This window comes from Hypanus sabinus, chromosome 9 (genome assembly GCF_030144855.1).
Source record: "Hypanus sabinus isolate sHypSab1 chromosome 9, sHypSab1.hap1, whole genome shotgun sequence".
Lineage (NCBI taxonomy): Eukaryota > Metazoa > Chordata > Chondrichthyes > Myliobatiformes > Dasyatidae > Hypanus > Hypanus sabinus.
In genome coordinates, this window is record NC_082714.1 from 38,549,719 (window position 1) to 38,573,748 (window position 24,030).

General features: G+C 40.3%; 2 protein-coding genes across 2 annotated transcripts in view; one reads left to right on the top strand and one right to left on the bottom strand.

Moving 5' to 3' along the window:
- LOC132399273 (uncharacterized) overlaps positions 1-15,440 on the top strand; it is a 63,422-nt gene extending 47,982 nt beyond the window's left edge. Inside the window, exons 2-4 of the transcript XR_009513927.1 lie at positions 2,979-3,132; positions 4,323-4,471; positions 12,166-15,440. The gene's annotated coding sequence lies outside the window, so the exon portion shown is untranslated. The remainder of the gene's footprint in view (positions 1-2,978; positions 3,133-4,322; positions 4,472-12,165) is intronic.
- Positions 1-24,030, bottom strand: part of mmd2a (monocyte to macrophage differentiation-associated 2a) — a 110,134-nt gene that overhangs the window by 43,076 nt on the left and 43,028 nt on the right. Inside the window, exons 3-4 of the mRNA XM_059979499.1 lie at positions 19,970-20,051; positions 2,958-3,118 (exon numbers count right to left, since the gene is read on the bottom strand). Coding sequence (XP_059835482.1) covers positions 2,958-3,118; positions 19,970-20,051 — 243 coding nt within the window. The remainder of the gene's footprint in view (positions 1-2,957; positions 3,119-19,969; positions 20,052-24,030) is intronic.

Below are 24,030 nucleotides of genomic sequence, written 5' to 3' on the forward strand. Positions count from 1 at the left end.
ATTCTGTATCTTCCAATACAATGTCATCTCTTTCTAATGATTTAATATAATTTCTTACCATTAAAGCCACACCACCCCCTCTACCAACCTGCCTATCCTTCTGATACACCGTGTGTCCTTGGACATTCAGCTCCCAGAAACATGCATTCTTTAGCCACGTCTCAGTGATGGCCACAATATCATACCTGCCAATCTGTAACTGTACAAGACCATCCACCTTATTTCTTATGCTGCGTGCATTTAAGTATAACTCCTTAAGTTCAGTACTTGGTACTTTCTGCATTGATTGCACTGCAACTCATCCCAATGGCTGCAAATTTGCTCCACCACCCGCCTGTCCTTCCTGACATCCTTACTGCTCACTACCTTCGATCTATTTCTGTTTTCTCTCTCCTCCACTCCATCATTCTGGTTCCCATCCCCCTGCCAAATTAGTTTAAACCCTCCCTAACAGCTCTATTAAACCTTCCTGCCAGAATATTGGTCCCCCTAGGATTCAAGTGTAAACCGTCCTTTTTGTACAGGTCACACCTGCCCCAAAAGAGGTCCCAATGATGCAGAAACTTGAATCCCTGCCCCCTGCTCCAATCGCTTAGCCACGCATTTCTCCTCCATCTCATTCCATTCCTACTGTCACTGTCGTGTGGCATAGGCAGTATTCCTGGGATTATTACTTTTGTGGTCCTTCTTCTCAACTGCCTTCCTAACTCCCTATATTCTCCTTTCAGGACCTCTTCCCTTTTCCTACCTATGTCATTGGTACCTATATGTACCACAACCTCTGGCTCCTCACCCTCCCATTTCAGGATATCTTGGACGCGATCAGAAACATCTTGGACCCTGGCACCAGGGAGGCAAACTACCAACCAAGTCTCCTGATTGCGTCCACAGAATCGCCTTTCTGACCCCCTAACTATTGAGTCCCCTATTACTACTGCCTTCCTCTTCCTTTCTCTACCCTTCTGAGCTACAAGGTTGGACTCTGTGCCAGAGACATGGCCACTGTTGCATCCCCTAGTTAGGCTGTCCCCCCCCAACAGTACTCAAACAGGAGTACTTATTGTCAAGTGGTACAGCCACTGGGGTACTCTCTAGTACCTGACTCTTCCCCTTCCCTCTCCTAGCCGTGACCCACTTGTCTGCCTCCTGTGGCCCTGGTGTGACCACCTGCCTGTAACTCCTCTCTATCACCTCCTCACTCTCCCTGACCAGACAAAGGTCATCGAGCTGCAACTCCAATTCCCTAACATGGTCCCTTAGGAGCCGCAGCTCAGTGCACCTGGCACAGATGTGGACGTCCGGGAGGCTAGGAGACTCCAGGACCTCCCACATCCGACACCGAGAACAACAAGCTGCCCACAAACTCATATTTCCCCCTTTCCTCAAATAACAGGAAAAACTGAAACCTAAACCTACCTTGCCTCGCCCGCTTCCACCTAAGCCTGTTGATCCAAAGTCCTTAAGCCTTCACTCTGCTCCTGGCTCACTCCACTGCCCACAAACGATTCTCCCTGCTGTTTAAGGCTGTGTCCTTTTTAAATCTTCCCCACTTCACTGCCCAACATCACATGCCTGCGTAGTCCCACCTCTCTTAACTCCGATGAGAATAAGAAAAAATCAAAATGGCTCCCGCCGCACTCCCTTTCTGCTCGTCCAACTTCCTTCTCCAAAAAAAAATCTAATTTCTACCTCTTCTGGCTTGGAATACAGCAGTCTTCTCGATACTGAAGAAACTAAACTGCAGATTAGCTTGACCACTTTGCAAACAGTTCTGTTCTTATCTCTTTATCTCTCCATCCACTGGCATTTTGATTTGTTTGTCTTTGGCCTTAGACTGTTCCAATGAAGCCCAATCTAAGCTCAAGGAATAGCATTTGATCTTTGAGGCAGCACATAACAGCTTTCAGGATTTGACTTTAAACAAAGCAATTTCAGATAATCGGCTGATCTGGGTTGTACCATACCGGCCTTTTCGTGGAGGCCTTTGACTTTTTTCTCTCTCCAGAGATGCTGCTTGGCTTGCTGCAAAATTCCAGCATTTTCTGTTTTTATTTCAGATGTCTAGTATCAGCAATGCTTTGCTTCTTCAATATGTACCTACAACTCTGCCACTGATGTTCTTTTCCCTTTTTTCACCCTCTTCGCCATCTATTTTCATTCAACTCCTTCTGTCCAGATCCCTCAGACAGGTCATTTTCAGATAATAAACCTTCACCCCTGCTTCCAGATAACTCCACCAGCACTTGACTCATTCAGTTCCTTCTGATCTCTGTACTATTACTAATATTCATATTGTTCTCCTCACCTCTTCTGTCTACATTCATCAGTTCCTCAGTTCTGACAAAAGGTCATCAACTTGAAACTAATGACTCTGTTTCTCTCTCCACAAATACTGCCTGCCCTGGTAACTATCCCTAGCAATCTACATAGTTATTTTAGACCTTCTCCACCTGTAGTTTTCTGATGAAGGGGATCTTTATTTGTTGAGTTCTTGACAGGTTGATTTCATGTCCGCTCTGCCCTATACCAGCTCAGTAGTGGATTTCACTTCCAGCTGGTGTGTGATCACGGGCTGTCAATCCTGTGATGCTCAGTGTTCTGTAACAAGTTGGGATGCCTTTAGTTTATAACTGTCCAGTTTAACAACTGCATTTGATCCACAATGATGAAAGAAAGGATGCACCCTGAATTACTTGTATACAATGCAAGCCATGCAATGCAGATTGTTGGTGTTAGACTTCACAGCAGCTACAACACTCTTCCACTTTGACCGATGCAGCCCAACCTAACGTGAACAGCACTAGTCAATTACTTATGGGTGGGTGCTGCAGGCACTGCAAAGTTGACATTGTATAGCTGAAGGCTAATTGTTATACATCATTATTTCAACCCCACTGATTACATGCCTCCCACTCCCAACCATAATCAGTATTAAACTATGCAAAAAGATGTCTTACCGGAAATGGCTTTTCTTCCAGGAGATGGTGTGAAAGACAGTGGAAACAATGAAAAGGCCACTTAGCCCGAACCCATATATCCAAGCTGATATCATCTCCCACTGGTCATCAGAAAGGCCGTAGAGAATAGAACTGCCGAGAATGCTAGGAATGATCCAAAACTGAAAGCAAAAGGGTGAGCACTCAGGTCATCTCATTCATAAATAAGCAAAGATTTTGTTTTGCAACATTAGCACATCCTCTGTGCTCCAATTTTTCGTTATCTTCTCCCTTCCTTTATTCACTTTTCCCCAACAGCAAGGCCTGCTTCAGATCACTGTTGATATTGCACTGAGCTGGGCCGTAGGATGCTGAATGTAGGAGAACAGAAATGACTCACCTTAGCATTCTCTGTTCTCCTTCTTCACAACTAATGAACTATCCACAGGCGCACCTGCACAGAGATCAGAATCTAACTGCGCAAGAAATTGTTCTTTCCTGGATAAATTATGTTCTTTCCTGGCCCATGCTAGTTTGACCTGCTGTTTCCAGTTTTAGATAGTTGAACATGGTGCACTGCCTAAAGCAATCTTTGTTTGTTCGTTTCGCAATTAAGCAAAATCCTCTAATCTCATCTTGCTCAATCTGGAATAACATATAAATAAAAAAATCCTAGGTGAATAAAGACCCAGTTGAATCTAATTCATTCTTCACCTGTTCTTGTATTCATGATACAATGATAATCAATTTGTTGACTAATCCTAATATCAATTTTAATTAATTAGTTATAGCTGAACTTGAAAACTGATTTCTCATAAATCCTGAAACCAGCTAAACCCGCAGTTGGCAGCATAACCAGGTATCATCAGAACATTAGCCAGAAACAGTAGGATCCCCAAGTTTCCAATCGCAGAGATGCTTTGTAGTGCAAGTCAAGTATGGCCATGCTAACTGCCTCAAAATCAAGGGATGGATCAAATCAGTTAACTTCAGTCTGCAACTGTAAGACCATAACATTTCCCACAGCATCAAGTGGTAAATAAGTACTATAAGCACAAAATACTTCACAATACTTATTGGATGGTAATGGAACTTTCCCTAATGAGATTTTTAAGGTACAGTATATCTACTCATTGTACTAGGAACAATTTCATTTCAATTTTATAATCTCACCTGTGCAAAAAGCACAAAAGAAGATGGCAACAGTGAACAACATGACCAAAGGCAACATCTTCTAGAAGGTTCACTAAACAATTTCTATCACTTCTTTTACATCTTTTTTTTTTCCTTTCACATGTGGTTCTGCTACTGTTGGAGCCGGTGACCTACATTTTGGTGGTGTGCTTTTGGGCTGACTGAGTGATCCTGTACTTTGCTGTCTCCAAGAAGGTTCCATGAGGCTTCAGGCAAAACGTGCGGCCTCGAGGCCAAGAAGTAGGAAGACCGGGCACAAGCCCACGATCAACTCCATTGCTCACCGATCCTGCTGATTAAAGCACTCAGGAAGATTGAAATCATCAAGGCAAATATGGAAGGTGAGTGGGTGTTGGGTGTCATCTATTAACCTCTTGCTTGCTGCTCCCGAAGGAAGGTCTCTGCAATTGAATGGTCACTCCCTCCCTCGATGCTGTTGGAGGATGGTGCCAGATTACTGGGCCTTGGGCAAGGTTTAATCGATGTGGTTTGTGGATTGGACTCCAGTTCACATTATGATGCATTTCAGGTTCTGGTCACACCTTTTCTGGTGCTATTTTGGGTGATTTTGATCAGGGTGGCCTGAAGATAACCAACTAAGCTGAACTGAATAAGACTGGACTCTTTTAATTTTTGATTTTATGTTTTATATTCTGTGCTTTTCCCTTGTTTTTTGTCACCATTTGAGCAATTTGTTTTTCTTTGTGCATGGGATGAGGGGGGGTTGATGTTTTTCTTTTAATGATTTCCACGGTTTTCTTTGTTTCTTGGCTGTCTGTAGGGAAGATGGCATCTCAGGGTTGTGTACTTTGATAATAAATCTACTTTGAACTTTGACCTTTATATTGGCAATGTGTTTAATATCTAAAATTTAAGTTTGAATTGTAAACTTATAGATGGCTATGATGTTTTTTTTGCATTTTTCAAAACACAGATGTCAACTTAGTTTGTTCAGTAACCAATATATCATACTGAAACAACACACATATATAGTTATTGAATGGTTCTCCACAAAATCATTATGTTATATATTAGCTCATGTCAAAGTCATGTGATTTTCATATAGTAGATTACATGATCTTTCTCCAACACAATTTCACCATTGCCAGATGAATCAAATTGTTCTTGCCTGATACATATCTGGTATAGGAACCAAGCAAGAATGAGACTAGTAATGTCTTCTCCTCATGTACCTGCACCACTGTCTCACAAGAATCTGTCACTCACCCTCTCTAATTACTGTTCTGTTCCAACAACATGCAAAAACTCATGCTCAAGATTGCAAGCTGATGAAATCAAACTCATTGCCACTTCTCTTGATTTCTGTGGTACTTCCAAATTGCCAAGCTACTTATCCTACCTCCAGTACTAGATGAGCAGTAATTTCTTTCTCCTACAGATAAGACTGAAGTCATAAATATAATCTCTGTTTCCTAGCTACCAGTACTGGCAACTGATACTTACCTGATGTGCTATAAACATCCTTGGTAACATACTTATCTTGAAGGTGAGCCGCCAGCTATGTTTCCATGACATTGTTATGCAGCCTGTTTCTCTCTTCATAATTTCAGTGACATCTCCTCTGATTTAGCGTAGTTACAGCTGAGAATTTTTCCATGTCTTTGGTATCTCCGCCCTTGTCCATCATCCATTTTTCTGTAAATTTGAACTCATCCAAACCTCTGCTACCAAAATCCTAATTTGCATCACATCACATTCACTCAATGTCACTGTGATACAAGGCTACTCCATTTAGCAAGTACCTGATTCTAGCATTTTCATCTTTGCTTCAAATTTCTCCAGGGTCTCATACTCCTTGTCTTTAGAAGCTCCTCCGCTCCTACAATGCTCCTCTAATCCTAGTTTCTTGATAATCCCTGAATATTATCGTTCCATTAATTTTGGCAATATTTTCAGCTGTGTTATTTCAGCTATCTCACAAATGCTCAGTCTCATTTGAGAGCTCTTCTTAAAACCAACTTACCAAAATTTTGCTCACCTGGCTAATAATATGGCTCTTTCACAATTACTGTTTGCTACTGCAAAGTAATTCTGTACATTTATTTTATTTGAGAAACTACAGCAGTTGTACTTGAAATGAGATTACATACAGTCCAGAATGTGTTCCAGGTGAGATCCTTTGCTGATATTTTGTGACTTTTTGTATCGTTATATGATGTAAGGAAATTGCTAGTGCTCTGAAAGTCCTATTCTAGAAATGTGAAAGGAATCTTAAATTTTCATTTTTCTGATTTTTGGTTGAAAAGTATCTCACCCTCCTTTCTAGCAGTGAGATTACACTGAGGATATTTGTTAGCAGGTATCTCCCAGCTGGTATTCCACATCCAGATTTATCTCCTGCTTAAGGAGCCAAATTCAGTCAAAGTGTTTGCTTAATTTTATAAATTATTATGTGTCTGAAAATGTGCCATAAATTTGTGGTTGAAGAGCTAATCCTAGTTTTACTGAAGTTCTCACATAATGACAGATAATTGAGAGCAGAACCTAAGGCACCATAGCACAATAGAACAGATCTCACACAAGGAGATTTGTGCAAAGGTCTTTCTTTCATGCTGCTGCAAATCTTGAGTTTACTGAGGAATTGATCTGGGGAGTAGACTGTTTGAAGAAGTTGACATTGGGGAAAGAGAGGATTGCTAGAAAAGAGATAATTCCGGGAGACAGAGAATAAAAGATGTTTGTTCATAGAAAAAAGTGTGGGAGATAATCAGACAGGGACAAGTATCGGAGAAGAGTCAGTTGGGATAGCATAGAGGTGCAACCAGTAGAGCTACTGCCTCGCAATTTCAGGGAGCCAGGTTCAATCTGACCTCAGGTAATCTCTTGGTGCAACTTGCAGGCTCTCCCTGTGACTGCAAAGATTTTCTGCATGTGCACCAGCATCCTCCCACATTCTAATGGTGTCTGGGTTAATAAATGCCCCTTATATGTTAGTGGATGATAGAATCTGGCTATTGGAGAATGTTTGATGAAAATATGAGGAGAATAAAAGTTGGATTACTAGTGGTTCAGTGTAAATATATAGTGGATGACTGGTTCAGAAGGGCCTTTTTCTATGCTGTATGTCCCTATGGCTCCTTGATTGACAAAAATTGGGCTCATGAAAGTGGAGCACATGAGTATATTGGAAGTCAAAGTTCAAAGTAAATTTGGTATCAAAGTGCATATATGTCATCATATACAACCCTAAGATTCATTTTCTTGCAAGTATACTCAAAAAATCCATGATCATCACAAAGCAAGTGCATTTAGAAAAAAAAACTACCTCGAAAGAAGTAAAGATCTTAGGTTCCTCAACAGTGATCCTGGTAAGAACAAGCCACATCAATATAATACTAAAATAAGTCATTGTCAAGATAGGAGAGATTTCTGCTGTGTTTAAAATCATGGTGTCTACACATTACCTTCTGTGCAGGTGGTGCTCATTTGCATGGGGCTCTTAGAACAACATTACAAAGTGTTTTATCTGCACATAAAATATCTAAAAGAATTTCTCAGTTATTATGTTCAATTTTAGTTCAAGTCAGAAATTATGAATATAATTTGTCATGTCAGGTTGTTTGCATGTGATAATGTTATAGTTTATTTTTGCCAGACTTGGATTAAGATTTTCAATGAAAGACTACTTTTAATTAGGTCAGAGGATAACCACAATACATTCAGTTATATTATACCTCTCCGAAATAAGAGATGGGTTCTAAAGTGACTGTCACAAGGGATTCCAGCTGCTGAGATACACCTTGCATTGACTATTCTGTCAGGTCTACAGTTGTGCATACAATCAAATTATTAGGCTTAATGCCAGCCATGAGTCCCTTTCCTCAGGCATATTTGGACTGCTAGCTAGGTCTTGCCTTTTATTGCAATGAACAGCATGTAAATAAACTTGGATGCATGTGGGCAAGATTGAAGGCAGGAGCAAAGGAGTTAATTTAACTAAGGTTTTCCCTTCTTTCCTGCATGGGGAGAAACATTATTGGCAAACCCCTGCACAACAAATACTAGACCCTGCTTCATACCATGTGATTATTCATATTGTCTCTCCCATTCTCAAAGTGTAGCTTCATCACAGTATTCCACGTTGATGGAAAGATTCATAGTTAAACGCTGAAGAAGGAGACAACAGTACAATTGCGCAAACTTCTGACTCAGGAGCTGTGGTAAACTATGTATACCTGTCTGGACATACCCCCTTGCTGCCTGTTCCTGTGGCTCCTCCCACAGACCCCTGTATAAGGGCGACTGGGGCACTGCTCCTCCTTCGTCATGTCGTGCTCCCTTTTCGCTGTTAACGAAAGCCTATCGTTCACTTCCAGTCTCCTAGAGTTATTGATGGTGCATCAGGAGCCAGAGTGTTCACATTGAAGTACTGCTGGCTCCTTCAGTTATCCGAATTGGCATTACTTAGAGGTCTGCGTTTCCACAGCAATGTTTTAAATCATATTGGATATCCCTAAGCCATGCATCACAGTGCAACTTTATGGATGGGTTGGCTGCTTCTAACACTGTGGCAAACCATTTCACCTTCCCTTTCCATGCCCACACCAATTTGTCCGTCCTCAGTCTTCTCCACTGGCAGGGTGAGTCAAAAGAGTAACTCATATTCCATCTGGGTAGTCTGCAATCTAATGGCTTGAAAACTGAATTCCCCTAAATTTCTAAGTAAATTTATTATCAAAGTACATATATGTCATCACATTAACTACCCCAAGATACTTTCTCTTGCAGGGCTTTCTTAGTAGAGCAAAAAGTACAATAGAATCAATGAAAAACTACACACAAAGACTGACAAACAACCAATGTGCAAAAGAAGACAAACCGTGCAAATACAAAACAAAACAAGAAATAAACAAATAAATGGTTAATTGATCGATAAGTTCATGGCCTAAGGTAGAAAGAGTCAGCCTTAGAAAACCTAGCACAGTTATTTTTCAACATAGTCCCCTCCTACATTTAGACTCTTAGTCCAGCAGTCGTGGAGCACATGGATCTTGGACCCCCAGAAAATGTCCACAGCAGGGGTAATTGATAAATTCATGGCCTAAGTTAAAAGGAGATGAGTTATACAGCTCCCTTTACATGCCCATGCAGTTCAACTCTTTGAGTGATTATGCTGAAAGTTTGAAGTTAATAACTCATCAGGGGTGCTTGACAGGTTCATGGCCCAAGATAGGAGATGAGTTTTTAACTTCAAACTTTCTGCCTAATCACTCAGAGTTGATCTACATGTGCATGTAATGAGAGCTGTATAACTCATCTCCTTCTACCATAGGCCATGAACTTATCAATCACCCATGCTGTTGACACTTTCTGGAGGTTCAAGATCCGTATGCTCCACGACCGCTGGACTAAGTGTGTACATGTAGGAGGGGATTACGTTGAAAATGTGCTAGGTTTTCTAAAACTGACTCCTTCTACCTTAGGCCACGAACATATCAATTAACCCTCGTACATATGTCAATAAAGCTGAGAACATGAGTTGCAGAGTCCTTGAAAGTGAGTCTGTAGGTTGTAGAATCAGTTAAATGTTGAGGTGAACAAAGTTTTCCACAGTGGTTCAGGAGCCTGATGGTTGAAGGGTAATAACTCTTTTTGAACCTGGTGGTGTGGGACCTAAGGCTCCTGTATCTCCTTCCTGAAGATAGCAGCGAGAAGAGATCATGGTCTAGGTGGTAGAGGTCTTAGATGATGGATGATGCTTTTCACGGCAGCATGCAATGTAGATGTGTTCAGTGGTGCTGAGGGCATTTCCTGAGATTGACTGGGCTATACCCAGCACCTTTTGTATGCTTTTCTATTCTTGGGCGTTGGTGTTTCTTTACCAGGCTGTAATGCAACTAGTCAGGATATTCTCCATTGCGTTTCTATAGAAGTTTCACAGGATTCAGGACAGATCCTCTGAAATAATAATGCCAAGAAATTTAAAGTTACTGACCCTCTCCACCTCTGATCCCCTAATGAGGACTGGCTCATGGACCTATGGTTTCTTCTTCCTGTGATCAATATCAGCTCTTTGGTCTTGCTGGCATTGAGTGAGAGGTTGTTGTTGTGGCACCATTCAGCCAGATTTTCAATCTCCCTCCTATGTGGTGCATAATAGTGTGAATACTGAATTTTACAATTTCAGACAACCCACACTTCCTGAGCTCCTTTTCTCTCTTCTTCTGTATATCCCCCCCACTCCCAATATCCTGTCATCCAGTTTCATTCCTCTCTGTCATCAGGTTCCATATGCCACTCACCCCACTCTTATCTGGTTTCACTTTTTACCTTCCTTACCTAACATGTTCCAGCATCCACAGCTTCTTTTGTCTCCACTCATCAGCTTCCAACCTCTGTCTCCACCTCTACACTCCCCTCCCTCCACATGGCTCCGTCTGCTCCCCTTTTTTTTTGAGAAAAGAGAGGCTCTGTCTATAACCCACCAGCCACTAACTCACACTTCAGCTATTCGGCTTCCCCACCAAACTTTCTGCCCATCATCTCCCTCCTCACCCGGTTCCACCTATCACTTGCCAGCCCCTAACTCAGACCATCCCTTTCACCACTTTATGTTGGCCATCACCCCTTTACATTCTCAGTCCTGATGTAGGATCTCAACCTAAAATATCAACATTCCCTCCACAGATGCTTCTTGACCTGTTGAATTCCTGAAGCAATTTGTTTTTTGCTCCAGATTCCAGTATTAGCAGTCTCTTTCGTGTCTCTTAATACATCTACAGATCTATCTAATACACTGAGTCATGTTATAAGACTATTGAATGGTTTCCTAGTATGATCAAATGAGCTTTTTACCTCACCACCTACGAGGGGTGATTAATAAGTTGGTGGCCTAAGGTAGAAGGAGTCAATTTTAGAAACCCTAGCATATTTATTTCTCAACATAGCCCCCTCCTAAATGTACACATTTAGTTCAGCGGTCATGGAGCATACGGATCCCTTCTTTGTAGAAGTGGTCCACAGCGGGGGTGATTGATAAGTTTGTGGCCTAAGGTAGAGGAGATGAGCTTTTAATTTCAAACTTTCTGCATAAACACTCAAAGAGTTGAACTAAATGTGCATGTAACGAGGATGTCTTGGACCTCCAGGTGGTCCACAGGGGTGATTGATAAGTTCATGGCCTAAGTTAGAAGGAGATGAGTTATACAGTTCTCGTTACATGTATGTGCAGCTCAACTCTTTGAGTGAAAATGAAGAAAGTTTGAAGTTAATAACTCATCTCCTTCTACCTTAGGCCATGAACCTATCAGTCACCCCTGCTGTGGACCACTTCTGGAGGTCCAAGATGCCAACTTCTACAAAGAAGGGATCTGCATGCTCCACGACCGCTGGACTAAGTGCGTAAATGTAGGAAAAATAAATGTGCTAGGTTTTCTAAAATTGACTCCTTCTACCTTAGGCCACAAACTTATCAATCACCCCTCGTACCTCATTATGATCTTGCACATATTGTCTACCTGTACTGCACTTTCTCTATACAGCACTTTATTCTGCATTCTGTTATTGTTTTACCTCGTATTACCTCAATGTACTGTGTAACGATTTGATCTGTATGAACAATATGCAGGACAAGCTTTGTGTGACAATAATAAACCAATTCCAATCCCATGAATTGGAATAATAAACCAATAATTCCAATTCCATGAATTCCTTCTTGCTTGATTCCATGTATTAATAGTAATCTGATCTAGACAGATGGTCATGAGTTCCAAGCTTCCAGGTTCAGTGATGCATTGAGGGAGTGCTGCACTGTTGGGAGTTGTCATCATTGAGATGTTAATTGCATTGCATTCATCTGCACATAAATCATGGATTTAAATATATGCCTTGCCGATAGTTATCACTCATCAACAATATTTTAAAAATGACCTTGCTGTTATTGCATTGCTGTTGATGGCAGTGTGCTACATGTAAATTGACAGCTCTGTTTCCTGCATTTATTAAGACTTCATCTACTGTAAAGTGCTTTGTAAAGATAGAGGATAAATGTAATTCCTTCTCTTTTTCATTGAAGGAAGGTGAGGACCAGAGCAAAAGAATGCACAAATCCATAGCCACCCCTGCAGGGATCAGGACCAAATCCATTGCAGCACCATGGAACTTTGAGAAGCTTCATTTTTTTTCCACCACACAAGCTGACACATTGCTCTGCATATCAGACAGCCCAGAGGGCTCTCTGTCACTAAGCCCATCACGGGGCACAGAAGGGAATACATGTACCTGGTTCGAACAAGCAATTGGTTTGCTAGCCAACCTCTGCATACAATTACAATAAACAGCAGGTAAAGCAGGTGATGGGTTTGAATCAGGGAAACAGAGATGACATAACTAAGGGTTTCTTCTCTTTCCTACAGTGTAGAACTAGGTTGGACAACCGTCACCCATCCCTGTTTTATTCCTTGTGGTCATTCATACTGAACCCCATCCCAATTACATGGCTTAACAAGAATACATTAACATGATAGAGAGAGACAGAAAGGGTGGGAAATTAGGTGTACTATTTATAGAAACAAACATACCTATGTATGTAAGACTTATGAATTTAATGATATTATACGAGCTTATTCATATGTAGGTATAGCTCTATGTCACAATTCAGAACCTGGGAACAGCCCATCATGTGAAGTTATAAGACAAAGAAGGCAGACATACAAAGGAATAAACTCATGAGCGTAGAAATTCTCTAATCCATATTTTGGCTTTAAAATAGTGCTTATGAAAATCACATAAAGATCAAGTATTTAATTATAGAATTCATTGATATCATTCCCCTGTGTAGACTGAACAGAAATTAATGTAATTGTTTTCAGCCGGAAGTTGACTACTAATGTGTATTGATTCTCATAACAATTAGCTTGAAACAGAGTAGGTATGATCTTTGAAGTCAGCTCTTAAAGGGACTACAATACAATCAACACACTGCCAGTTGCTGGGGAGAGCTGCCATGGAGTAGATGGATACTGTAAGGAAGGGAGTGATTGGGAAAGTGCTGCCAAGGTTTAGAGGGACCCAGAAAGCCAGTGAAGAATAATACCCACAAGAGGCATTTGCTTTCGCAAAGAGGCCGCAATGACCCTTGAGGGCTACAATGTGGCACTGCTGACGGGGAGTTGCCAGGGGAAGTTCTCAGTAAGTCTATGAATGCCTGTAGTTTGCATAAGTCTGCAATATAGACAAAAGCCTGTTCAGTACAGTTGGCTGAAAGAAAAGTAGACAACGCCTTCTTTCCCTGAGAATAAAGTTAGGTAACCATCCTAAAGGAGCAGTGAGCTGCAACTGTAATATGGAACAGATTTAGCAGCAGAGACTGGAAGAATCTTGGGACTAGAAGCCTAGCTTTGGCTGTGGCATTGACCTTAATAGACAGAGCAGTCCAGGTACACTTGGTGAGGTTGTAAATTGGTAAAGTATTATCACAAGGACTGAGGTACAGTTAAAAAGAAGTATTGTATGCTACACATACATACAGATCTTTTCATCATAACAATGCACAAGAGAAAAGAACACAGAATAAAGTGCTACAGTTACAGAGAAAGTGAATTGCAGGCAGAGAATAAGATGCAAGGCTATAACAAAGTAAATTGTGATGCGATTTTAGCACACCAAATGATTGTTCAATAATCTTGCAACAGCAGTCCTTGAGACTGATGGTACGTGCTTTCCAACTCTTTGCATTTTCTATTTGATGGGAGGGGAGGGAAGGGAAATCACCCAGGATGGGTGGGATCTTTGATTAAGTGGCTGTTTTACTAAGACATCAAGAAGTACAAAGTCAGCGTTCTCAGTGAAGACCAATAATGAAGTTTAAATGGTACTGTTTCATTGGAAGTATAAGAATAGTTATTTTTCAGGCCAATGGAAATAGAAGTCTCATTAGGGGTGAACCTTGTATTGAGATTGAGTTCTTTAATGAGAAACATTACATTTGGGCCAAGGTCCGTGATCAAAGTGTCATGGAGAAGATGAAGAAAAATGGATAGCAGTTTGTTTACTGAAGTCTTAGTGTTAGGAACCTGTCAACTTTAAGCCTGAATGGGTATGTAATACTGTAGTTTTGAGGTGCTAGAAAAGTTTGAGATTGAGGAGGAAATTGGCAAAAGGAAGTGAGATAATGTACCATTTAAATTATTTGATCACCTGGTTAAAAGTTAAATTAGATTCAAAGACTAGAGAAGAGCCACAACCTTCTGTTTGTTCATTGACATGATCAAAAGTAGCATTCACAGAACAGTTACAAATTTCTGTCTACTCTTATCCACTGCCCCATCCCCATCACCTCCACCCCAAGACAGAGCCTGTGATCTAATTCCAAGCAATACAAAATACAGTGATAGGTAGCAGACACAGAGGCATCATTATAATCCCAGCACTGTTTATGGTCCATTGCTTATTTTCTTAATCTCTATCGTGTATCAATTCGCCAAAGATAATCCGCCTGATTAATATTAAATAAGTTGATTTACTTTTGATTTTAAACAGAGCAGTATTCTTTGAAGGGTTAATAAATTATTCAGTGGTAATTTTGTTCAGAATTCTCATATGTAAACAGCTGCCAGATATGAAGCAATGTCATTCTAATGTAAATTGCATCTGTTATCTTTTCAGTCGTAAGCAGAATCAGTCCTGGCCATGCCTGAACGTATCATTAGATGAGGTGTGTCTGTCACTATTAAGATAATGCAAGTGACAGATATGTCTATCCCTGTTATCTGTAGGGATTATCACTGGAGATACTTTCCATGAAAATTTTTAATCACTTCCCTGTGTCTCCCATGCGAAAAAAAATATCTAATACCAAAAGCTCTGTTCTTTTTTAATGTCTGGAAACTACCTATTTTTCTTTCACAATATTATTTGCCTTTTGTTTTACAAAGCCAAATTTGAGCACATCATCTCACTATTCCCCGTGAAATGTCAGTGATCTCTCCTATCCGTCCAACAATCTCCTTGAACCCCTACCACTGAAGGTACTGTAGCATCAGAAAAAGAACTGTTAAAATGGGAAACAGCTTTTTCCTTCAGGCCATAAGACTACTGAATTCCCTATCCACCCCCCCCCCCCATCTCCTCCCATTGAATTGCCAGTAGTGTTATACCGTTTACTTTTTAACTTGTGTCGTAAGTGCATCTTATGATTTGTAAATTTACTTGTAGTAATATGTCATGTGCTTTATGTACTGTGTCATGCACCCTGGTCTGGAGGAACGTTGTTTTGTTTGCTGGTATACATGTGTATGGTTGAATGACAAGAAACTAAACTTGAATTTGAAATGACCTGACCAATTTGACACTTGTATTTATTTTCCATTCTGTGAAAATGTAGTGAAGTAAACTCTTGCATCATATTAGGTCAAAGGATGTAGAAACTAATTATTAATTTAATAGAGGGTGGTTATTAACCTGATGGGATTGGATAGAATGTTGGTTTTGCATTCAGGCCAATTTTTCTCAACTTTAATATCTGTTTGTACAAAATACAGTTCCAGCATTCCTCCCTATCCTATGACTGAAGTTATAATGTAATCATCCAGAACAAAATTTCCCGTCATGTTAATCGAACAATAACCCATAAAACTATCTTTAGATGAGGACACTAATGTCTAAGTGTGACAATTTCTGTACCTACCATTTGTGGTACCTGAGTAAAACTGCTAGTTGGTGTAAATTCTGCACTTTTAATCAATAACTAATAATTATCAAGACGTAGATTATCCCAATTCATTTCAATGACTTCTTTTGAACCACTATCACTGTTACTAAATCTGTTCCACTGAGAAATGTCAGTGCTTGCATCCTATGTGGCAATGTGTTGACATGAACCCAAAGCTGACTAAAACATGACAGACCCCACTGACTTATTTTTGCTCTGAGTTAAGCAATGTTTGAATGTAAAATTCTCATCCTTGCTTTCAAATTCCTCTTGTAAAATTCCTACCTCTTAACAGTCCCTTCCAAACTGATAAAAGATCTTCCAATCCTTGACTTTTAATCATCTTGATCTTCTCAGAACGTTTCAACCTTACCAGCTATGCCTCCTATCCTGAAACCTTGCCTTTTCTTTCCTTCTGGTTTAAGTTGGCACTAGTGATGCCCAGCGACTACTTACAGGTGGCAAAAATAAACAAAGGGAACTACAATATACCTTATTAATAACATTTTAATAATGATCAATGCTAACAATGGAGAGGCGAGCAAAGAGTGGTCAAGGCAAGCAGTGCCAAAGCGGAAGTGCAGGTACAGGCAAGTCGTGGTCATGGCAAGCGGTGGTGGAGACACAGGAAAGGCCTGGTCATGACAAGTAGGGGTCTAAGAAAAGTTTCAGTGTTCCTGAGAGTGAGGAAAGTCCCGATGTCTGATCGATTTAAACACAGGGCAGAACTGGAAAGGTAGGGTATGGGCCGAATCATGCCAGTGGGATCCAGGCCACTGAGTGGTCCAAGAACAAGGAACAACCCAATGTTTGGACGATTTAAGTGCCAGGCCAGATTGAGAAAGTCAGGATGTCAGGATTGGAGGCGAGGCAGGAGCTGGTTTTGCTCACTGATCCGCAACATTTACTCAGCCCTACACTGAACTGCAGTGATGTCTGGCTTTGCATCTACATAAAAACATAAGAAATAGGTGCAGGAGTAGGCCATCCAGCCCATCGAGCCTGCCCCGCCATTCAATAAAATCATGGCTGATCTGTCCGTAAACTCAGCTTTACCTTCCTACCTTTTCCCCAGAACCCTTAATTCCCTTACTACGTAAAAACCTATCTAACTGTTTCTTAAATACACTTAGCGAAGAAGCCTCAACTGCTTTCCTGGGCAGAGAATTCCACAGATTCACCACTCTCTGGGAAAAACAGTTTCTCCTCATCTCTGTCCTAAATCTTCTCACCTGAATCTTGAGGCAATGTCACCTAGTTCTAGCCTCACCCACCAATGGAAACAACTTTCCTACTTCTCTCTTATCTATCCCTTTCAAAATTTTGTATGTTTCTATAAGATCACCTCTCATTCTTCTGAACTTCAGAGAGTATAGTCCCAGGTGACTCAATCTCTCCTCATAGGTTAACCCTTTCATCTCTGGAATCAACCTGGTGAAACTCCTCTGCACTGCCACCAAAGCCAGTATATCCTTCCTCAAGTATGGAGACCAGGACCGCACACAGTACACCAGGTGCGGCCTCACCAGTACCCTGTATAGTTGCAGCATGACCTCCCTGCTCTTGAATTCAATCTCTTTAGCAATGAAGGACAACATTCCGTTTGCCTTCTTAATAACCTGTTGTACCTGCAAGCCAATGTTTTGCGATTGACGCACAAGCACTCCCAAGTCCCTCTGCACCATCACAGCATGCTGTAATCTTTCACCATTTAAATAATAATCTGCTCTTCTATTATTCCTTCCAAAGTGAATGATCTCACATTTACCAATGTTGTATTCCATCTGCCACACCTTGGACCATTCACTTAACTTATCTACTGTATGTCCCTCTGCAGACTCTCCACATCCTCTGTACAATTTGCTTTTCCACTCAGTTTAGTGTCATCAGCAAATCTTGCTACATTACACTCAGTCCCCTCTGCCAAATCATCAATGTATTTGGCGGCCCAGCACCAACCCCTACGGTACCCCACTCACCACAGACTGCTAACCAGAGAAACACCCATTTATATCAACTCTCTGCCTTCTATTGGTTAACTAATTCACTATCCATGCCAATACACTTCCTCCGACTCCATGCATCCGTATCTTATTTATTAAGTCTTTTGTGTGGCACCTATTCAAATGCCTTCTGGAAATCCAAGTATACGACATCCATCTGTTCCCCTCTATCCACTGCACTCATTACGTCCTCAAATATTTTACTCGGTTTTACAACCATGGCTGTTGCCTGCTCCAAATGCAGTGACGTCTAGCTCCAGGTCTTTTGTAGAACTCCAGTTCTGAAGCTATTTCCTCTGCCTTTCTGAACCTCAACATAGGTGCCCCTTAGGGCAGTGTCCGCAGCCACCTCCTTTACTCTCTGTATACCTATGACTGTATACCCACGCCATCTACAGCTCCAATCTGCTAATTAAATTTGCTGATGACACTACACTGATTAGCCTAATCTCAAATAATAACGAGGCAGCCTATAGAGAAGAAGAAATCACCCTGACACAGTAGTGTTAAGAAAACAACCTCTCCCTCGATGTCGCAAAAAACAAAGGAGCTGGTTGTGGACAATGGGAGGAATGGAGACAGGCTAATCCCTATTGTCATCAATGGATCTGGGGTTGAAAGGGTGAACAGCTTTAAGTTCCTTGGCATAAACATCACTGCGCCTCTTTCACCTCAGACAGTTGAAGAAGTTTGGTATGGCCCCCCAAATTCTAAAAACTTTCTATTGGGGCATGATTAAGAGCATCCTGACTGGCTGCATCACTACCTGGTTTGGGAACTGTACTTCCCTCAATCGCAGGACTCTGCAGAAAATGCTGCGGACAGCCTGGCGCATCTGTAGATGTGAACTTCACACTATTCAAGACATTTACAACGACAGGTGTGTAAAAAGGGCCCAAAGGATCATTGGGGACCCGAGTCAACCCAACCACAAATTGTTCCAGCTGCTGCCATCCAGAAATGGTATCGCAACATTAAAGCCAGGACCAACAGGCTCCGGGACAGCTTCTTTCAACAGGCCATCAGACTGATTAATTCATGCTGATACAATTGTATTTTTATGGTATACTGACTGTCCTGTTGTACTTACTATCTATTATAAATTACTATAAATTGCACATTTAGACAGAGACATATTGTAAAGATTTTTACTTCCGATGGATATGAAGGATGTAAGTAATAAAGCCATTTCATTTCAATATTTGCTTACTTCTATCATTTACACAATTTGATCTTTCTCTCTCTGTGCATTGGGTGTTTGATGGTCCTTTTTAAAAATGGGTTCATTTGGGGTTTCTTTGTTTTGTGACTGCCTGCAAGGAGATGAATCTCAAGGTTGTATAATGTATACATACTTTGATAATAAATATATTTTGAACTTCTTTTCCTTGCCTTCTTTCCTCAACATTTCTTTCTTCTTCCTGACACTCCATCAACCTTACCTCTCTGACTATATGACCTGAGGTCCAACTAACGTCATTTTAAAGTCTTCGCGGGATAATCGAACTGTAGTATGGAAAATACAGCAGCTTAAGCCTGGCATCGAGCAATGGGATGACGAGCAGATAGCTTGGAGGTTTTTTTATTTGCTGTGATTCTGAATATGAGACAAATACTGCCCAGGACAACAAGAATGACTGTTCTATTTTTCAGCACAGTAATAGTGTAATAGTGGCACAGGTTACATCTGAGCTGAAAATAAACCTATATGAAGTTCCTAAAAATAAAGTGGCCAATGAAATCAATGGGGTTAAGTTGACAATGAATGCCATACAACCACATTGGTAAGAAATTTAAATTACATTCACCTTGGATTATATGATGGTAAATTAGTCTAACATTTCCGCTGAAAGAAATTTCTGAAACCAGAAATGTTGTGTAACATAAACAAAAGAGATGCTGGAAATCCAAAGTAACACATACAAAATGCAGGAGGAACTCAGCAGGTCAGACATCATTTATGCAAAGGAATAAAGATTCAATGTTTTGGGTCAAGACCCTTCAGGAGTTCCGATGAAGGGTCACGGCCCAAAACATTGACTGTTTATTCTTCAACATTTATACCATCCTTCAAGTAACATTTTTGCTGTTAGTACAAATGCATGATATTACTTTTTTAATAATTAATATGATAGCAAGTTAACTAAGTTTGGCACTATACTCACTGCATGAGTGGCACAGTTTGCTGCATGTTCATACTCTGTGGGTTCATATCTCTGATTGGCAGGCACTCTGTTATTCATAAACCTGTAAAGAAAATAATATCTTGAGCCATGTAAGTTTACCTCTGAAATCACATATTTGTGCCATATGCCAGTTACAGCCATTTCCCTACTCCTTCACATCATATGACTGTTTCCCTTCAAACAAATGTTGCTTTTAAATGACCACCAAGATGCATATTCTCTTATTTAGTATGAGGACCGGGCTAATAGCAAGATGGTATATAAATCAGATGCTACCAAAGCTTTCTAGTGTGTTAATATATAACGAGACAATATTACAAGCTCCACAGTTCAAACATTATTTAACACTGATAATTTCCTGATCCCAGAGTGCTGCACTGAGATCTGATTCAGTTCAGGTTCCATTTTATTTCATTATGCTTGATATATTCTCCCTGGGATTTACGACTGATCAGCTACCGGAGCTGAATTTCTTTCTCATGTGTAATGAAGTCAAGGGTCGGCCACCTCGGTGGAACTTCCATGTAACTGTTGTCGCCAATTAACCTGGCTTTGAAAACTCGCAGTCGTTTCTCAGTCACACTTTATTTTACTGCTCTGAACACAAAAATGACATTTTTAATACAGAATAATATGATAAATAACCATTTGGTAAACTATGTATATCCAAATTCCTTATTTACAAGACCAATTGCCATTCACAATACAAGTGTGAAGAGTTATTAGAAACTACCAGCTAACCACTAATGATACTTTGAAGTAGTAAATGCCCCTTAGTTGGTGCGTGTGCCCCTTGCATCCTTCCATAACGTCCTTATCTCATCTTGGTAAGCCAAATGACTCCAGCAACCTGCTGCAAAAAAGGGAAGGTAAGCTTTTCAAAAACCTTTCTCGGCTGGGCTGTCGGCACTCTATCTGAGATCTGGACATGATGTTAACCCTTGCTTTGCTGTAACTACCACAATTAATAACCTGATCCCCAATTAAAAAGATCATGCTCAAATTGATTTTAGCCTATTCAAATGAGGATGGAAAGTGGTTTGGCTAGGACCTTGAAGGTACAGGTGTCTAATGCCTTTGTAGGTGATGAAGTTAGGATTTGGAACATGCTTTGGTGAGGGTCTATGGTGGAGCTTGGAAATGGTACTGAAAACATGATGCTCTGAAGGCAGAGGAAGTGAATGTTTATGGAGATGAATGAGGTTCTGGTCAATTGATCAATTCACCTTACCACTCAGAGGGGACAATAATTCCTTTTTGTTTTAATTGAATACTTAAAACATAAAGGGTAAAATATTTCCACAAACTCATGGGGCCAGACATTCCATTACAATTAAATCCTCATAATTACATGAGAAGTAACACTCACATGAACCTGGGTTTAAAAACTAACCAATGTAAATTCCTGGGATAAGCTTCCTAAACAACTTTCTCAAAATATTTATCCATGGCAGCTGTAGCAGCTTGACAACACAATCTCACCCGCTTACTCTTCAGATTTTAGACATTTTAAGTGACCTTCTTGTACTTGCTTTTTGATGAAGAAGTTATATTTTCAGGGAATGCTACATGTTTCAAACTGAAGAGAAGAACACAGAAATCAGCCTGATAGAAGAGCAGAATAGTCACTGCCTACTGTCTAAGATGTTTATAGGGAACACACACTCTGCGTAACTAATTGAAGCTTTCAATAGGCTCACAGGGCAGGACATGGAGCTGACTGCTACAGAAATAAAAGGCAGACTAAGACAAAGAACTATCAGAACTGGAAAATGCCTGAATATGGTAGCAGCCAGGCACACAACCAGATAACGAGAGCAGAGAGAAACAGTATATTTGGAAAAGAAGCAAATTAATTCTCAGCAAGGGAGCTTTGAGGAGAAAACTTCCTAACTCCTCAAGGGAAATGGCCTGGTAATTTCATTCTTCTGGGATTTCATTACTTTTAGCATCTGGATGAGAATCTATACTTCCAGCTCAACTTATTGTGTTTAATTTGCAAATAATAAATATTCAAGTTGCGACATTTTATTGCCTTGCTTGACTTTTGACCCCTGCATCAGAGGTGGAAAAATCCCTTACAGCAGAAACTGATTGTAACTCAAGCTGGGGAGATGAATAAAACAGACACAGTACATTACTTTAATTATGTTTCTGTTGGAACACACTCTTTCTGTTTTCCTTTTAAAGTGTCGGTGGAAATAATGAGCATTTTAAATTGAGATTTAAGGACCAGGTGAAAAATACTCCACCTCCAGCCTCTCATATCCTACTCTGTTTATTTGAGAAAATATTAAAACGCGAAAGGGTGCTGGTTATAAATCTGTTTTAAGTTTCCCAGCTCAAAGCCGTGTTTGGCAGCAATTGAGTACAGACTGTGAAGCAATCTTTGATGAAGGCTTTAGGTCTAATGCTGGTTTGTTAGTTTATGGGCCATGACTAAGTAAAGAAACAAGCAGATGATCTGCATGTTTGTTACCAACCCAGCTCAACATGTGATCAAAATATTCCAGGAAATTTGCACTGCAGCTCTCTGGGACTGCACAGAGTCATCAGAAACCAACCTCCCAGGTTGATCTAGGGGAAAATTCACTGGAACACTAAACAAATTGCATGGTTTTAATGCTATTTCCTTGGCATGCATAAGGCAAAACATGAGCAGACCAGAGGTTATGTAATGAATCCTGCATGAATACATACAACCTAATTCAGAAACCTTACAAGTAGGATTCATGCCATTTAATTGAGGGTAATTACACAACTGCATATTTAAATGGAACAATAACCATACAAGGTGCCCCTGCTAGTTCCTTCAAGGAATTAAGGCTTACAGAAACACACATCTAGGCATCTGAACAAGAGTTGAGATTCAGATTTTTGTGGGGACCTTGCCATCATCTGCATCCAAATTGTTTAGACACTGACAGGCATCAGGCTTTTGTACTTCCTAAGCTGTTTAAATGTGAGTACAGATCTCAGTGAGGCCATACTCCAGGCAGACATGCATTGGACCATGCTATAACTATACCATTTTAATTTACCAATTATACCTCAATCCTGCCTTAACAATTCACCAAGAGTACAAGTAAATGAATTTGCATTGATTTTCTTACTTTACCAGTACTTCAACATTCTGGCCACATTGTTTAACAGTTAGGTACATCCTGAGCTCAAGTATCTTGCCCTCCAAATAATATTAAATATTCATTATTCTCATGAAAAGAGTACCTGTATTAAACATAATATTGGTTGATGCCACTTGCCCCATGAGATTAATTACCCTCTATACTCTGCAACAATGTTTAGTTGGAAATTGCTAGAGTCTAAGCTTCTGTGGAGAGGTCACAGAGAGAAACATTGACTGGAAGTTCACCTTAGTAAAGTTTTCTTGCTGTTAATTTGAATTACTATTCCCCAGTATGCTAAAAGGAGAAATACTGGAATAAGATTCCAGAAGTCTTGGTAGCGTATAGATGTGAACTGAACCACAGTGATTTGTATGATTGAACTGAGATGGTTCATGATAGAAACAAATAAGATTGCTTGTAACTTATTTAATGAAAGTGAGAAACCAAGAGTTTACTCTGTATGTTGAATTGGCAATGACAAATAAACCAGAGGGCACAAGGGCAAATACATTAAGTATTTTATTCTATGAGATATTGGTATAGAGTAGCCTGTCAAAGCAAGTCATCAATATTGAACTGTTGCATATTGGAACCAACAAGCCTTATCCTGTCAATTTATTCGAATACCTTGAATTAAACTGGGAGATGTTCCTATTGGTGGTGAAGTAGTGTTAGCAGTAAGTCAGTATGGGCCAGTATGGCATACTAGTCAGGAAATGGCTGAAGTGACTATGTGACAAACTACTTGGTGTTCTTTTACCATTGTTTAATATAGAATTGCTTGTCTCTGGGGAGAAAGTGAGAAGAATATTGTCTTAGCACTGTATATCTTTAATTTGCAGGAGCAGCAAGCAGTTAGGGTGGTAAATGGTATGTGGGACACCTTAGCAAGAAAATTTGCAGGTGCTACAA